The sequence below is a fragment of the Esox lucius genome, chromosome 25 (genome assembly GCF_011004845.1).
Source record: "Esox lucius isolate fEsoLuc1 chromosome 25, fEsoLuc1.pri, whole genome shotgun sequence".
Classification (NCBI taxonomy): Eukaryota; Metazoa; Chordata; class Actinopteri; order Esociformes; family Esocidae; genus Esox; species Esox lucius.
In genome coordinates this window covers 7,645,086-7,663,534 of record NC_047593.1, presented here as the reverse complement: position 1 = coordinate 7,663,534, position 18,449 = coordinate 7,645,086, and the positions used below count along the sequence as shown (strand labels likewise).

Here is an 18,449-nt window from a genome sequence, read left to right as displayed (position 1 = left end):
ATTCATATTTTCTATAGTGTATGATGATGAATATCTTAGAAATTGATCTATTTAGCGGGTAACAAAAAAGGTTTGAAATTATGTTAATGTGGACCATTTCTTTTCAAACGTGCTGGGTTCTTGACCAGAAGTTTGAGGGTTCAAACCATGCTCCCTGACGATTTCAACAATTTCAAAATGAGTCTTAGGTAATTATTATTGCTACTTTCTGTTTCCTCACTTACTAGCTGATAACAGGTCTGTGGTAAATTCCATTTCAGTTTCAAATCAATTTACAGGAACAACATTTTACTAATTGAAATTAGGCCTACTGGTTCCTCAGTCCTCAAGTAAGGAAAATAATTGGATTCAGAATTGAAATTTCAGGGCACTGAATTGACTGGAAATTTCAGTGGATTTGACCCAAACCTTGGCTATTAGTCCCAGTTTGTCTCTGACATTTGTACCTTGTTGTTGAGGCTGTGTGGCGGTGCAAGTATAACGAGTGCGTAAAAAGGAACAAAAAAAACGATTCAAATGACTTATTATATTAGCTCTTTTGGTTTGTCATTTTAGAAAAGCGCACCAGCACGGTCACAAACAGACCAACAATAATGTCTGGTGGGTGAACAACAGAATATAAAGACAATTTAACCGGGTCAGGGTGATTGGAAACAGGTGCGTCCTGTCATCATTCTCCTGCCGGTGGTTAGTACATCGGTGAGGTGGAGCCCCGGAGAGGAAGAGGAGCCGCGGTGCCACGCGGAGCAGACGCTACAGACTCAAGTAGAATTGTTGTGAGAGTATGTTTGTTGGATGAACACAGACTTGTGCAAACAGCTTGTTCTGAGAGCAAGTTGTCATTATCAACCAATAAATGTGTTTTTCAAAGCAAACTGTGGGAGGTGGACATTTGTATTTTGATATTACAGATCTTTTTTTTTCCTACACAGTTATCAGATAAGGGCAGCAATAACATTGTTACTGCACCACTTAGTAGACACCGTCTACCCAAGGGGAGAGTTCTGAATAGTCCGTTTCCAGGGTGACAGGTATCAGCCTCAATTTTGAATTTTTTGTAACAATTTTGAACTGCTGAGCTTTCTTTGTGAGCGAGGTGATGTTCAGTTCCAACGTGAAGTCCTGGGCGATGGAGTTATAACCATCATATCCTTGGAGGGTCTCACAGACCTCCACGTGCAAGCCTGGGCGATGGTGTTATAACCACACAGACCTCCATGTGCTAGCCTGGGTGATGGTGTTATAACCGCACAGACCTCCACGTGCTAGCCTGGGCGATGGTGTTATAACCACACAGACCTCCACCTGCAAGCCTGGGCGATGGTGTTATAACCGCACAGACCTCCACGTGCTAGCCTGGGTGATGGTGTTATAACCACCATATCCTTGGAGGGTCTCACAGACCTCCACATGCAAGCCTGGGCAGCATATTTTTGAGTTATGTGCATTAGTTCCACTAGCACTGTAATCAGTGTGTAACCTTAATTAAGCTTTTATCAGTGTCACAATGAAACTTTGCATGAGATTACCGACCTGTTCATTATAAAACAGCAGCGATAACATCCTGTAGCTGGCTAGAAAGGCAATATCTGCAACAATGTTATTTGGAAGAAGGATACATTTTAATATTTTAATGACCTTCATAGATGTTATGGGTACTAATAGTTACACATATTGAGGCGGTCTGGGGTCTCATTTGAATCTCGATAATTTGACATTACATGTTACTCCAGTGAGTGATTAGGCTTTTTCAGACACACAGTGCGGTGCTGTTGATGAATGTCTGTTGATATAAAAAATAAATAAGTTTATTTTGCCCAAACTGTCTGTGCAATAATCCTTTTTCTGCTTTGTCTCTTTGCAACTTTCTGTACATTGGTTTTGAGTGTTTAGCATAAACAAGCATAATTGTCTCAGGTAGCCTCAAATCTTTCACTTTCGGATGGTATTCGATTGTTGTTGATATTTTATCCTCTATTTTGAATCCTAAGAACTGTACACTGTCTTCCTAACTGGGTCTTTTTTATGTACATATTTCTCCAAGTGTCTACACATCTTTGGACAACTCGCTCTATTTTGTTCAGGTGTTCTTCCTCGTCTTCATCTGTAATGTATACAGGTACAGTTGAGGTTGGATGTTTACATACACCTTAGCCAAATACATTTACACTCAGTTGTTCACTATTCCTGACATTTGATCCTAATAAAATGTTATCCTAGTAACATTTTTCTTATTTTAAGAATGTGAAATGTCAGACTAACAGTAGAGAGAATTATTTATTTCAGGTTTTATCTTTTATCACATTCCCAGTGGGTTATATGTTTACATACACTCAATTAGGATTTGCTAGCTTTGCCTTTAAATTCTTTAAATTGGGTCAAACAATACAGATAGCCTTCCACAAGCTTCCCACAATAAGCAGGATGAATTTTGGCCCATTCCTCCTGACAGAACTGCTGTAACCGAGTCAGGTTTGTAGGCCTACTTGCTCACACATGCTTTTGCAGTTCTGCCCACACATTTTCTATAGAAATGAGGTCAGGGCTTTGTCATGGCCACTCCAATACCTTGGTTTTGTTGTCCTTAAGCCATTTTCCCACTTAACCTTTGCCACTCATGAAATCATACATAGTACATCTTTTAAATATTATTGTTGTGGAGATATTTGTATATCACAGCGCATTCATTGGAGTGAAAAATAGGTTGATGTGACATACATCTTTATGTCCATATGAGCTCAAAACCCCTAGCTTGCTAGCAAGAGAAACTGTAGCCCCCAAGTTTCAAAAGAAAGATTGTCCAGGAAAATTTAAGTTTGGATGGAGATTACATTTTTACACTGAGGGAGTGTTAAAACTTAAAGAAACTCTGTGAAGATTGACCTCCAAGGTAGTGAAACAATTCAAAGGGGCTGTTTAACAAGTTTAGAAGGTAAGAATGAAAATCAAACATATTAATATTTGCATACTAAATGTTGAATATGTATTTCGAAATAGATGCAATATTGCAGGTTCTATATATAAAGCACAGCAATAGAGATCTCAAACATGGAAATGAAGTAGGAAAGTGGCACATTAAGACAAATTACTAATTTGTGTCAAATTTATCATTGCTTTCATTAAAACTATGCACAGGAAATGTACTGTGTTTACAAGTGCACAATATTTTTACACTGTATATGGTAGTATTATAATGAAAAGGCACAGCAACATAATTATTAAGCAGACCAAAAATGAGAAGCAGGATGTCTAACTTTAAATGAGGGACAGAACAGTAATGCTTCAGGAACATGGGTGATATTTATAACCTGATGAGTTGTATTTACGAATTTAAACTGATCAATGTTATGTATTTTATAAAGTCCTTTTAACATCAGCAGTTGTCACAAAGTGTTTTTTTACTTATATCAGCCTTAAACACCAGTGACCAAAGATATTTGAAGTTTGGTTTAACATAACATTTGGGAGAATTGTTATTTTTAACCAATATACATGAGGCTGGGAAAATAACGAATAGCCACTATCTACAGCAGTGGTTCCCAACCATGGGTTCTAGGACCCCTGGGGGTACTTGACCTCTCCACAGGGGGTACTTGAAAACACTCATGACCCCATAGGCTTACTAGTGAAATTAACATGAGGGGGTACTCCAAGCAGTGTAAAATCTTTTTGTGGGCACAGTAACTGTAAAAGGTTGGGAGCCATAGATCTACAGAATGGTATCTCTACAAGAACTGGGTTGGGCAGACCTCTATAAGAGGGAGTGTTAAAGCGTAAACAAACTCTGTGAAGGTAGACCTCAAAGGTAGTGAAACAATTCAAAGGGCTGTTTAACAAGTCTAGAAGGTAAGAATGAACATCAAATATATTAATATTTGGATACTAAATGTTGAATATGTATTTCGAAATACACACAATATTGCAAGTTCTATATATACAACACAGCAATAGAGATCTCAAACAAGGAAATGAAGTAGGAAAGTGGCACCTGTGTATAGTCTGTGGTTATAAGTGTACAACATTTTTAAACTGTATATGGTAGTATTATGAGGAAAAGGCACAGCAACATAATTTTAAGCAGACCAAAAATGAGAAGCAGGATGTCATACTTTAAATGAGGGACAGAACAGTAATGCTTCAGGAACATGGGCGATATTTATAACCTGATGAGTTGTATTTACGAATTTCAACTGATCAATGTAGTGTATTTTATTAAGTCCTTTTTACATCAACCTTCATCACAAAGTGTTTTACTGATATCAGCCTGAAACAACAATGACCAAAGATATTTGAAGTTTGGTTGGACATCACATTTGGGAGACATTTTATTTTTAACCAAAATACTTGACACTGGGAAAATAACGAATAGCCACAATCTACAGAATGGTAACTCTACAAGAACAGAGTTTGGGCAGACCCCTATAAGAGGGAGTGTTAAAATGTAAAGAAAATATTTGAAGGTAGACCTCCAAGGTAGTGAAACAATTCAAAGGGCTGTTTAATAAGTCTAGAAGGTAAGAATGAAAATCAAACATATTACTATTTGGATACTAAATGTTGAATATGTATTTCTAAATAGATGCAATATTGCAAGTTATATATATAAAGCACAGCAATAGAGATCTCAAACAAGGAAATGAAGTGAGGAAGTGGCACCTGTGTATAGTCTGTGGTTATAAGTACACTATATGTTTACACTATATATGGTAGTATTATAATGAAAAGGCACAGCAACATGATCATTAAGCAGACCAAAGATGAAGCAGGATGTCTAACTTTAGATGAGGGACAGAACAATAACGCTTCAGGAACATGGGCGATATTTATATCCTGATGAGTAGTATTTACGAATTTCCTGATAAATGTTATGTATTTTATTAAGTCCTTTTTACATCAGCAGTTGTCACAAAGCTTATCAGCTTCGGTTTTATTCTGTCTGTTACCTAAATTTTACCTTGTCAAGTCTTATAATTATAATGCAATCTATTTTAATCTGTGATGTTTTTCCCAACGGTTTGAATCATGGTGTCAGTGTCTCTCATGTGTCTGGGTCTGCTCTCCTTGTGGGTGGTCAGAGGGGAAGTAGCTCCAAATTTCGACAACTGCAAAGAGTTTTTCTTCAGAGAGATGCCAGTGTCTGGTCTGAACATAGCCCTGCCCACTCCAGTTGAGACCAACACACAGAACTTACCTAATCCTGAGAAATGTCTCTCTGCTTACAATGCTGCCTCTCCTGCCTACATCTGTCAGATATACAACAATCAGTATTACTTTGCCACTCTGTATGACAGAGGAAGGAGGATCCCTTTGTACTCTGCATATAAAATGGATATCAAAGGGGAACCTGAAAGGAATGGGTCCGTAGTTAATTACGAACCGCAGGTTTGAATATTTGCATTCTCTTATCACATTTTCAATGTCCTGTTAATTCAGCGCAGCAACATTTTGACTAACACAACTGCAAAAGCATGTAGCACATTTCTGCGGTTCAAATATTTGCAGTAGAACGGGGCCATTATTCTTTAGAGCCGGTTGAAAGGTTTTCATGCAAGCAGCACTAAAAGCTAAGTTTCCCGTCTCCTTGGGTAGGCTACTATTTATTACATTGTAATTTCAGACTTAATACCAGTAGGGGAAACGGTAATATGTGAATGAAGGCTATCACAAGGCCTGAACAGCAGTGGCTAATTTGGTCATATTTCAATTTTTCAGCTTGTGCATCCCGATCTAGCAAAAGATCAAAGGAAAATGAAAGAATGCTGTATCCATATTTACAACAACATCTTGATGAATGACTGCACAGAAAGTGTTCCCCAATACCAACCGAAATACAAGCTGAACTGGAGCCAGGCTGTCCATGACGACTTTGTCAGTTATGACCGTGGGCACTTGAACCCTGCAGGGCACCATCGACGAGATGCCTCCAAAGCCACCATGACCTTCACCAACGTAGTTCCGCGAAACCCTAAAATGAACCAATGGAACCAGTATGAGCAGAAGCTGAAGAATGTTTTGAGTAAAGGCTGTAGTAATATGTATGTTGTGACGGGGGTGGTCCCAAGCAATGATTGGGTGGATCAGAACCAACGAGTCAATGTTCCGAGTCACTACTGGAATGCCTTCTGCTGCACCGACAACAACAACACACCAATCAGGTCTGGAGGTGCCTTGTGTCCTAACACAGCTGAGGGTCAAGTTACAGAGTATAACACTGTTGAAGACCTTCAGAATAAGCTTATCAATGAAATGAGCTTTGGCAACCATTTCAAAATGTTTAACCACTGTCAAATCAGTTCTGGTGTGAACAATCATGTTTCTTTTTTCTCGCTTTTATGCCTGCCCATTTTATTCCCGTTCCCTTTCTTATGTTGCTGTGCCAAATGTAAAAAGAAAAATTGCAATTGCATGTAAATTCTTCAGTAACGCAAAATAATAAAATAATAGGTATATATGTACAACCTCGTTTCCAGAAAAGCTGGGATGCTGCAATGATGTGCAAATAATCTATCCTTATATTTAATTGAAAATTGTACAAAGAGAACATACCAAGAATTTAAACTGAAATATATTATTGTTTTTAGAAATATTCCCCAAATAGTCATGGAAGAGAAGAGCTAATAATCTACCCCACTCACAAAAAGAACATAAACAATCACAGACCTCACACATTAACAGGTTAGATGGTAACACTTTCAAAGTAGACATCAAATAACCAAGTCATAAACATACAAAACTTTGCAATAAATTGTATTAGTTATAAGGCACAATTGAACATAAGGTATAGTAATGGTCTTCGGGTACAGTAGGAGGCCTGCAAGTGTCCCAAAGTCTCTAGGCCAAGATGATCAATATTAAAAGAACTAGGGTTTTCTTGTCCACCTGTCACCATCTTGACATTTTGTCTTCTCAAGTGGTCATCCTTTATAGTACAATGACGTGCTTTATATCTGTGGATTCTGCACAACCTCAGCTGCAAGGGGAAGAGGCACACATGTATAGACTCTTGTATGAGTTATAATGTGTGATATTGGAAATAAATCTAAAACACAGGTTCATTTCTGCAGTTTTTTATGTTTGAAGAGTAGCAAACTATAGGGAACACAATGGAAACACCTTTATTCCTAGTGTTTACTCAAATGGGCATATTGTCCCTCCTTCCCCCAAGGGGCTAAATTAACATTGTAAAAGAACCTTCCTACACCACATTCCTACAGAACAAAGAACAGATACAGTGGGGAGAACATGTATTTTAGTTTTCCTAATTACAAAGCATATAGACGTCTGTCATTTTTATCATAGGTACACTTCAACTGTGAGAGACGGAATCTAAAACAAAAAAACAGAAAATCACATTGTATGATTTTTTTATAATTACTTTCTTTTTATTGCATGACATAAGTATTTGATCACCTACCAACCAGTAAGAATTCCGACTCTCACAGACCTGTTAGTTTTTCTAGCCCTCCTGTTCTCCACTCATTACCTGTATTAACTGCACCTGTTTGAACACATTACCTTTATAAAAGACCTCTGTCCACACACTCAATCAAACAGAAGTTTGCCAATGACCATCTGGATGATCCAGAGGAGGAATGGGAGAAGGTCATGTGGTCTGATGAGACAAAAATAGAGCTTTTTGGTCTAAACTCCACTCGTTGTGTTTGGAGGAAGAAGAAGGATGAGTACCACCTCAAGAACACCATTCCAACCGTGAGGCATGGAGGTGGAAACATAATTCTTTGGAGATGCTTTTCTGTAAAGGGGACAGAACGACTACACCGTATTGAGGGGAGGATGGATGGGGCCATGTATGGCAAGATCTTGGCCAACAACCTCCTTCCCTCAGTACAAGCATTGAAGATGGGTCGTGGCTGGGTCTTCCAGCATGACAATGACCCGAAACACACAGCCAGGGCAACTAAGGAGTGGCTCCTTAAGAAGCATCTCAAGGTCCTGGAGTGGCCAAGCCACTCTCCAGACCTAAGTTCAATATACAATCTTTGGAGGAGGTCTGTATGGAGGAGTGGGACAAAATCCCTGCTGCAGTGTGTGCAAACTTGGTCAAGAACTACAGGAAACGTATGATCTCTGTAATTGCAAACAAGGGTTTCTGTACCAAATATTAAGTTCTGCTTTTCTGATGTATCAAATTCTTATGTCATGCAATAAAATGCTAATTAATTACTCAAAAATCATACAATGTGATTTTCTGGATTTTTGTTTTAGATTTCGTCTCTCACAGTTGAAGAGTACCTATGATAGAAATTACAGACTTCTACATGCTTTGTAAGTAGGAAAACCTGCAAAATCGGCAGTGTATCAAATACTTGTTCTCCCCACTGTATACTTGTTGGTTTAGGCAGATTACCAAATGGTCCAAGGACCAAATGGTCTACTTGCAAGAATGTGTGCCACAAAAATTTAATAAAGATCTCTCTTTACACCTGGCATTCCCCATCTTGTCTAAACACAGACTCTCTACTGTACAACCAGCTCAATATTTAATAGTGATAGTAATTCCTTAAAATTCACAAATTCCTTAAAATTCACAAAGCCCATATTTGGGCTTCCTTGGAAGAACCAGGAACCACACAATCATGAGCAAGTAATAAAGGAATTGTAGGAATGCTGTTTACTGGTTACCATGTAAGGGGAGGAGCCACAACAATTAAATGTATAAATGGTATGTGAAATTGGGCTTAGGCTAAATGCAAATTTACTCCTGATTCAGGCAGACACATGACCTCCATTTGTGTCAGATATCCTTTGGTGGTAGACTTACTGATCTGAGGTCAGAGGCACAAGTTGACTGAGGTAAAGAATACTTTATAAAGGGACTGGTCTTTGAAGGGCTTACAACCCACACAGGAAAAGGACCGTCTGAAGCAGGAAACCAAGGTAAGATGCACTGACACAAACCTCTCCAAATCGAGTACCTGTGACATCATCAGCAGCCCATCGTTGTAATCATTCAAAGTGTCTCAGAGGGGGCAATTCCCTATATAAATAACAGAAACAAAGTCAGCGACAGCGGCGGAGCTGGTTAAAACATCCGGCCCCAATCTCAGAGTCACTAGGGCCCAGGGTCGTTCATACCAGAGACTCTGTCATACTTGTTGGTGTGAAATAAACAACAGTCGGGATAAACCAAGAGTAGGACAGGCAAGAGTTTAGATACACACAGAGACAGTTGTCCTATTGTATAAAGAGAGGGCTGTCGGACACGACCGGTTCCCCCATACTTCACTACGTAGAAGGTTAACAGGACAGATCAGCTTGCCGATTCTGTATATAAAAATATATACAGAATAAATGCTAACATAATGTAGGATTACACTCATGGAATCATGGACATTCAGTTATATAAATATTATTGTTGTGGAGATGTATGAACAGCTAGAACATACAGAATGGTAACTTCAAGAACTGGTTTGGGCAGCCTTGTATGAGGAAGTGTTAAAACGTAACGAAACTAATTGAATCTAGATGTATGAGGTAGTAAAATAATTCAAAGGGCTGGTAAACAAGTTCAAAAACTTGTAAATCGAACATATTACTATTTGAATACTAAATGTTGAATATGTATTTCCAAATAGATGGAACATTGCAGGTTCAATATATACACCACAGCAATAGAGGTCTCAAACAAGGAAAGTAGGCAAGTGGCACCTTAAGACAAATTTGTATGTAATCGTTAAATTCATTAAAGGAAACTATGCAAAGGAAATTTACTGTGTGAACTAGCAGCAATAGAGATGATGCACAGTGGCATGGAAAACTCCCTTGTTAAGGTGAAAACATAAGAAACCTTTTAATTTGAGGAACAATAAGACCTCATTGGTCACTCCTTCTTGTTTTGTCTTAGTCATTTTTAACATAGGTGTAATGGCCTTTCCTGTTCATTATGAATTGAATTGTTCTTGTAATGTTTTATCAATCTTGTAATGCTTTTTGGGGGAGTGTTGAAGTGTAATTTTAGTTTACAACAGAACATCTGTTAATCCGTACACAAGAAGTCATGTTCAATCAAAGCGCGACAGTAATCAGCCAATGGGCTTACAGTACTGTGTTGTGTATTGTGGATTGCAATGTCTATAAAGTAGAGGACGACCGGAAGTTCTTTGAGATGAGTTTGTAAAAATCGAGTTGGTAAGACCGAGTATGATTGTGTGTGTAACAACAATAGACTATCAAATGACGCAATAAATAACTGAATTACACTCTCCCTTGACGCCCGGGTAGGCGATCATTATTTCACCACTACACAAAACGTCTGATTTCTAACAAGAGGAACAAGACTCTGAAGGGTGGCATGTTTTCTTCTGGCTATGATCTGGCTGTGACACAATTGTGACCTTGTCAATTCTTTATATTATACAGATGTTAATCTGTGATGTTTTTACCAACAGGGTTTGAATCATGGTGACTCTGTCTCTCGTGTATCTGGGTCTGCTCTCCTTGTGGGGGGTCAGAGGGGAAGTAGCTCCAAATTTCAACAACTGCAAAGAGTTTTTCTTCAGAGAGAAGCCAGTGTCCGGTCTGAACATAACCCTGCCCACTCCAGTTGAGCCCAACACACAGAACTTACCTAATCCTGAGAAATGTCTCTCTGCTTACAATGCTGCCTCTCCTGCCTACATCTGTCAGATTTACAACAACCAATATTACTTTGCCACTCTGTATGACAGAGCAAGGAGGATCCCTTTGTACTCTGCATATAAAATGGATATGAAAGCGAAACCCGAAAGGATGGGGTCCATAGTAAATTATGAACCACAGGTGTGAATATTTACATTCTCTTATCACATTTTCGACGTGCTATTAATTTAGCACAGCAACATTTAGACTTACACAACTGCAAAACCATGTAGCACATTTCTATGGTTCAAATATTTGCAGTAGAACGGGGACATTATTCTTTAGAGCCGGTTGTTTTTATGCAAGGAGCACTAAATGCTATGTTTCATTTTATTTCTTAAGTAGGCTAATATTTATTACACTGTAATTTCAGTAATATCAGTAGAGTAACAGTAATATGAGACTGAAGGCTACCACATGGCTTAAACAGTAGTGGCTAATTTGGTAATATTTGTATTTTACAGCTTGTGCATCCTGAACTAGCACAAAATCAGATGAACAAGAGCAGATGCTTAAGAGAGATCCAGAATTACAACAAAAAAGAGACTAATAGCTGCCCAGAAAAAGATAAATACAAAAAATACAAACAAAACTACAAACTTAACTGGAGCCAGGCTGTCGATGAAGACTACAGTAGTAGTCAAGGCAACTATACACGTGGGCACTTGAACCCTGCAGGGCACCATCAGCAAGATGCCTCCCAAGCCACCATGACCTTCACCAACGTAGCTCCGCAAAACCCGACAATGAACCAGGTCCACTGGAACCAGTATGAGCAGAAGCTGAAGGTTTTGAATCAGGACTGTAGTAATGTGTATGTTGTGACGGGGGTGGTCCCAGGCAAAGAGTGGCTGAACTATCGAGTCAACGTTCCGAGTCACTACTGGAATGCCTTCTGCTGCACTGACAACAACAATAAACCTCTCTGGTCTGGAGGTGCCTTGTGTCCTAACACACATGAGGGTCGAGTTACAGAGTATAACACTGTTGCAGAGCTTCAGAATGTGCTTGGAAAGGACTTTGACATTGAATTAAACATTTTTTTTAACCGCTGTCAATTCAATGAAAGTTACAGTGTGCCCTATTGGAAATGTTTTTTAATTCTGGTCATATGGATAATTGTCCGAACCTGCAAAAAAATGCAAATGAAAAGAATTGTATGTATAATTTCATATAAATTAATGCCAATACTTTCCCGAACAAAATTTCCCCTTAGTACATTAACATCATTCAAGGGTATTACACAAAATTATTCACAACCAACAAGTAACATCAACATGGATACACATTTGTCCCATCATAAATCAATGAAATCCAAAAAGGTTTTTGGCCTTGTCCTATGTACACAGAGATTTCTCCGGCATCACAGAATCTTTTCATGATATTATGTACCATAGGTGATGAATTCTCAAAATTGCTATATTTCCTATGCAACTCTCTTGCAATTTTTTGTTGAGAAACTATGTTCTTAAATGTCACTGACCTGTTACCAATAATCTAATTAGTTGTGGATATTCCATCAGGTTTAGTTTTTTTAGCATTACACATTTTATCCAGTCTTTAGTTGCCTTTTAATTTATATGTCCACTCTTTTTTTTTTTCTTTTTTTTTTGAAAGGTGTTGCTGGCATCAAATTCAGGGGGGGCATTTATTTTTCAAGAAACAATAAAATGTCTCGATTTCCACATTTGATATGTTGTCTTTGTACTACTTTCTAATGAATATAGGGTTTAAATGATTTCCACATCCTTGCATTCTGTTTTTATTTACATTTTACGCAGCATCCCAACATTTTTGCATACGGGGTTGAAATAAAACCGGGTCAAAATCTGTTTGTAAACAATCTGGAACTGTGTGAGTAACATGCTCCATAAACAAGTAATTTATGCGACTTGTCTGTCAACATTAAAAATAATCGTATCCACTCTGACAAAAAGCTAAATATCGAACCTTTCTTTTCATTAAGCGATACAGTCAGAACAGAATGCATAACTATTCAGCAACTGAAAAGACTCATAGAGGAATGCAGGGAAATATGTGACAAGAACTGTAACTGAGTTGTTTTCAGCCATCACTTGGGAAAAACGTCAATATACTACTATTAGAATGGGGTATAAGTTGTTTTGTCTTTACCCTTCCCTGCCAATAGGTGGCAATTCTGTGCATGCTTCACAAAACATTTGAATTGGCACCCAGCACACATGACAAAACAGAAGAATTAAAGAACCCAATAATGTTTAGTGTGCTTGTTCTTTGCCTGTTCTAGATAATACATAGTAGTCATTGACAGACTACTTCAAAAAAAACAAAATGAGCTGTCACTAACTACATTTAATATGTTAGAAATCTTTGTGTAGCTTATTGGTGAGTTATGTGCATTTGATCACTGGCACTGTAGTCATGAAGTAAGACAAGTTGTCTTCAGTGTGTGATCTGTTGTGGTAATTCTTGCACTGATGTATAAATGGGTTACTAATTAAAGATGCCGAGAGGGATTTGGTGTTTGCCTAGGGGCCATCCTTGACCGGCACCAGCGGATTAGAGGGTTACTCGTAAATCAGTAAATCTGTATAATCCTTAGTATCTATCTGTTGGTTGTCCAGACATTGTGACTCCTCAGGAGTTGAGAAGGTTACCAATGTGAGGGGGGACAGCCCGCCCTTTGGGTAAAAACCTATATGACACGAGACAGATGGGCAACAACTTACCATACCCCTTTTTAATTGTAATAAATACTGTTGCATGACCTGTATGGAGACTCCTGGGACGATTATATTTGTAAGCGTCGTCTCTCTTATTTGAAAATAATTGTGCCAAGAGAATTGTGTCTCTGTTTCTTACTCCTTTAAAAGTGTCGATCAATGGAATTACCATCACAGATCTTAATTAAGCTTTTATCAGTGTCACAATCGGGGGCGACAATCGGGGTCATTAGAGGCAGAGCCCCACCTGTTGTCAACAGAAAAAACTGCAACAACATTTTAATTTAAATTTCTCGAACATTACTTCCTAAAAATTTATTATCTATGAATATAGCATCTTCCTAAATTGCATATAATTTGTGTTAGGATTTAATTTCATGTTCAATGGTCCCTGCTTTGCTGCTTCAGACTGCATTCTGCCGATTCAAATTTGCAGTAGTAGGCCATAGACTAAGCGTGAATGTGGGGCTAGCCGCTCTCTCACAATGCAATGTACATTGTACGTGTGAAAATATTAATACAGATGCTCAGAATGTTAGTGTGATCAATGTAGAGCACACAAATTTGATGCCAGTTGGGGCTGACAGTCGGTAGGCCCACTACAGCGTCATTTCGTATTTCAGACCTGATTGGCTGTCTGTCTGTGTGTCGTCAACATTAGTCGGCAAGAAGAGCGAGGAGGGTAGATTGTCTTAGCTAGCTTGTTAGCTTCACAAACGCTAGATAGCTTGAGAAAATGAATAAAGTAGGTTTCATACTTGTCCACCGGTTTGAAACCCTTAATTTGGAGGAGAAACTTGAAGTAAAGCGACTTGGTGCCCATCAGCCACGGGATATTGTCACCACTCAAACTGCAGGTAAAAGTAACCAAGGGTTTAACGTGGAGTGGTTTTTGAAGAAAAAGTGGCTAACAGTTAGAATATAAAAGAATGCACACTTCTGTTTTCCATGTCTGCTATTTGGTGGAGATGGTACTTGGTCGAGGACGGGTTACAAAGATTTGAAACATCTTTCTGAAAGGATTGCAAAACATGAGACCAGCGGGAGTCATCTGGACAATGCTGTGAAATTGGGCTTACTTGGAAGGGTAAATGTCGCAGCCCAAGTTGACAGTGCATACAGGCGCTCCATTGAGCAGCATGACAAACAGGTGGAGGAAAACAGGTACATTCTCAGTCAGATCATAACATGTATTAAACTGTGTGGAAAATGTGAAACCGCACTGCAGGGGGGGCACGATGAATCAGTGGACTCCCTGAATCCTGGAATATTCAGATGCATTTTCGAGACTATGTATGAGTGCGATTCGAGACTTCAGAGGCACTATGATGCTCAGCTCATCTTCAAAGGGACATCTAGGACTCTTAATATCTCACCCGGCACAGCCAGAAGAGGACTGGTCACCCCTCTGAGCCTGGGTCCTCTCTAGGTTTCTTCCTAAAATTCGACCTTCTTAAGGAGTTTTTCCTAGCCACTGAAATTAAACACTACTGTTGTTTGCTCCTTGGGGTTTAAGGCCGGGTGTCTCTGTAAAGCACTTTGTGACAACTACTGTTGTAAAAAGGGCTTTATAAATGAATTTGATTGATTGATTGATCATTTGTTGCCATACAGGCAGATGAGACTGATGTCTCCTGTAAATCACAAATGGTGGTTGTGTTGCGATATACACTCACCTAAAGGATTATTAGGAACACCATGCTAATACTGTGTTTGACCCCCTTTCGCCTTCAGAACTGCCTTAATTCTACATGGCATTGATTCAACAAGGTGCTGAAAGCATTCTCTAGAAATGTTGGCCCATATTGATAGGATAGCATCTTGCAGTTGATGGAGATTTGTGGGATGCACATCCAGGGCACGAAGCTCCCGTTCCACCACATCCCAAAGACGCTCTATTGGGTTGAGATCTTGATGTTTGTGACATTATCCTGCTGGAAGTAGCCATCAGAGGATGGGTACATGGTGGTCATAAAGGGATGGACATGGTCGGAAACAATGCTCAGGTAGGCCATGGCATTTAAACGATGCCCAATTGGCACTAAGGGGCCTAAAGTGTGCCAAGAAAACATCCCCCACACCATTACACCACCACCACCAGCCTGCACAGTGGTAACAAGGCATGATGGATCCATGTTCTCATTCTGTTTATGCCAAATTCTGACTCTACCATCTGAATGTTTCAACAGAAATCGAGACTCATCAGACCAGGCAACATTTTTCCAGTCTTCAACTGTCCAATTTTGGTGAGCTCGTGCAAATTGTAGCCTCTTTTTCCTATTTGTAGTGGAGATGAGTGGTTGCTCTTCTATCAGCTTGAATCAGTCGGCCCATTCTCCTCTGACCTCTAGCATCAACAAGGCATTTTCGCCCACAGGACTGCCGCATACTGGATGTTTTTCCCTTTTCACACCATTCTTTGCAAACCCTAGAAATGGTTGTATGTGAAAATCCCAGTAACTGACCAGATTGTGAAATACTCAGACCGGCCCGTCTGGCACCAACAACCATGCCACGCTCAAAATTGCTTAAATCACCTTTCTTTCCCATTCTGACATTCAGTTTGGAGTTCAGGAGATTGTCTTGACCAGGACCACACCCCTAAATGCATTGAAGCAACTGCCTTGTGATTGGTTGATTAGATAATTGCATTAATGAGAAATTGAACAGGTGTTCCTAATAATCCTTTAGGTGAGTGTATGTTGCCTGACAATACAGTGACAAGAGTTTATGGAGTTTGTGAAAGTCATAGATAAAACTGGCATCATACGCACACAACCAGGATGGGATGAGGCCATCATATGTAAGGCATACAGCCTGTCAAAAAAACTCAAGAACTGAGCCTTGTTAAATCAAGGACTGGACCAAGTCAGGACAATCTATACCTTAACCAAGTTGAAAATAACAGCCCCGCTCAGAATACTACTGGAAAAGACTTCAGACTTGGCACGCACAACAAAACCAACGTTTGGAGAAACTGCAAGACATGGTCACAAAAACTCCAATTTAGAAATATTTTAATCTATGAAATGTCGGTCAACTTGAGTGTGGACGCATGCAGCTGTGGACTGGGTGCAGTGATCCTACAAGACTGCAGCCCTATATTGATTGCATCAAAAGCCTTCACAGACACAAATCTGGCCTTGTGGATGCCCCATACACCATACCCACATGTGGAGTTAAACTAAACGTGCCTATAACACCACAATAGGGTATCACTGTGTGGTTAATGGACCTCCCAGACAGAATTTGCACAGTGGTCCTTGTGCCGTCCTCGATATGTCTGCTTAATATCCTGACAGCCAGCTAAACTTCTTCCCAACACCAAGACTCTGAAGATTGATTCTTAATTCCACAAGCACTGCTGCGCAGAGTTCAAGTCTTGGCACTGTGTGTTCAGGGCGGGGGGCCAGCTTGGCTTTTCCCATTACAAATCCAATCTGGTTGTTGCCATTACTGTCTGTCACTTTCAGGTAGCACACAGCACCGATAGCTTTGACTGATGCATCGCAGAACACACACAGTTCTCTTCTTACCGCTGCTGTTGGTGAGGCTTCTGTGTAGCGCCTTGGGATGGAAAGCTCAGCGAGCTCGGACAGAGAGGCTCTCCATGACGTCCAGGCGTCTTCCATGGCAGGAGGTAAGGGCGCGTCCCAGTCACCGTTCTCCGTCGTAAGCTCTCGCAGGATAGCCTTGCCCTGGACTGTGACGGGCGCAACGAATCCAAGTGGGTCATAGAGGCTATTGATTGTAGACAAGACTCCCCGCCGTGTGTAGGGGTTGGTCTCACTGGAGACATTAAAAATGAAACAGTCTGTCTTGAGATTCCAGTCAAGACCGAGGCTGCGCTGCAACGGCAGCACGTCTGCGTCGAGGTCAAGGTCTTTGAGGTCACTCGCGTGGTCACCGGATGGAAAGGAGTCCATGACTTCTTTGTTGTTCGCTGCAAACTTGTGAAGTCTCAGATTTGACTTGGAGAGCACTTCCTGTGTCCTTTTTAACAGGCTGATAGCAGCTTGAACTGTGGGCAGGGATTTCAGCCCATCATCGACATAGAAGTCATGCAGCACAAAGTGCTGCACATCTGGGTCGACGTGGAATTCGTTGCCTTGGACAGACTTGTGTAGACCATGAATAGCCACTGCGGGCGACGGGCTGTTGCCAAAGACGTGGACGTTCATGCGGTAATCCACGATGGCTTTTGAGAGGTCATTATCCTCGAACCAGAGAAAACGTAAGAAGTCACAGTCTTTTTCTCTTACCCGGAAGCAATAGAACATCTGTTCTATGTCGGCTGTGACTGCGATGGCCTCTCTTCTGAACCGAATCAGCACTCCCAGTAGTGTGTTATTAAGGTCAGGTCCCGTTAACAGCACGTTGTTGAGTGATACGCCGTTGTATTGGGCACTGGAGTCGAATACCACACAGATTTTCTTAGGTTTTTTCGGATGATACACCCCGAACGTTGGTTAGTACCACCTTTCCTCATCCGGGCTGAGAGGAGGGGCTAACTCTGCATGACCGTTCCGAAACATGTTGCCCATGAAGGAGAGAAAGTGGTCTCGCATCTCAGGCTTTTTCTCAAAGTTACGCTTGAGAGACATGAGACGCCTCAGCGCCTGTGGCCTGTTGTCTGGGAGTCGCGGCCGTGGGCTCTTGAAGGGTAATGGTGCCACCCAACTGTTATTCGAGTCTTTTTGCAGTCCCTCATTCATTATCTCCATGAACTTTGAATCTTGAATGGAGGGAGCTACCCGGTTGTCATCCTTGGTCCGCCTGAACACTGTGCATCCAAGGTGGTCGGTTTCGCAGATAGGCTGATCCTCAGGATACGCTGGAGGCTCACTGGTGGCTTGGGTGTTGCTGAACCTCTCCTTCACATGGAACACATTCGGACATGCGTCAAAGAGAGTGGGCCGTTGCAGCTCCGTGGTGTTCGTGTGGAACGTGCTAATTGTCAGTGGCCTGTGAACATTACCTAGGCACACATTTCCAACAATGACCCACCCCAGGTCTAACTTCTGTGCGTAAGGCAGGTTGTGAGGGCCATTCACCTGTTTGCGGACTTTATGCACTCTGATAATGTCCCGTCCTAAGAGAAGCATGATT

General features: G+C 40.5%; 3 protein-coding genes across 3 annotated transcripts in view; all 3 read left to right on the top strand.

Moving 5' to 3' along the window:
- Positions 1-2,890: 2,890 nt before the first annotated feature.
- Positions 2,891-18,449, top strand: part of LOC105022845 (endonuclease domain-containing 1 protein-like) — a 74,198-nt gene continuing 58,639 nt past the window's right edge. The window contains exon 1 of the mRNA XM_034291260.1: positions 2,891-2,932. The gene's annotated coding sequence lies outside the window, so the exon portion shown is untranslated. The remainder of the gene's footprint in view (positions 2,933-18,449) is intronic.
- Positions 5,023-6,428, top strand: LOC105022917 (endonuclease domain-containing 1 protein-like). Its single transcript, XM_034291258.1, has 2 exons — positions 5,023-5,382; positions 5,713-6,428. The coding sequence occupies exons 1-2, from the start codon at positions 5,023-5,025 to the stop codon at positions 6,409-6,411; spliced, it is 1,059 nt and encodes a 352-aa protein (XP_034147149.1). The 3' UTR covers positions 6,412-6,428.
- LOC105022916 (endonuclease domain-containing 1 protein-like) lies at positions 8,739-12,278 on the top strand. Its single transcript, XM_029118407.2, has 3 exons — positions 8,739-8,898; positions 10,410-10,779; positions 11,103-12,278. The coding sequence occupies exons 2-3, from the start codon at positions 10,420-10,422 to the stop codon at positions 12,018-12,020; spliced, it is 1,278 nt and encodes a 425-aa protein (XP_028974240.2). The 5' UTR covers positions 8,739-8,898; positions 10,410-10,419; the 3' UTR covers positions 12,021-12,278.

What these genes read in the sequence shown, in the direction of transcription:
- LOC105022917 (XM_034291258.1), top strand. Translation starts at nt 5,023, where the DNA reads ATGGTGTCAGTGTCTCTCATGTGTCTGGGTCTGCTCTCCTTGTGGGTG. An exon ending in TAGTTAATTACGAACCGCAG is followed by an intron (nt 5,383 to 5,712) that starts GTTTGAATATTT and finishes TCAATTTTTCAG; the next exon opens with CTTGTGCATCCCGATCTAGC.
- LOC105022916 (XM_029118407.2), top strand. Translation starts at nt 10,420, where the DNA reads ATGGTGACTCTGTCTCTCGTGTATCTGGGTCTGCTCTCCTTGTGGGGG. An exon ending in TAGTAAATTATGAACCACAG is followed by an intron (nt 10,780 to 11,102) that starts GTGTGAATATTT and finishes TGTATTTTACAG; the next exon opens with CTTGTGCATCCTGAACTAGC.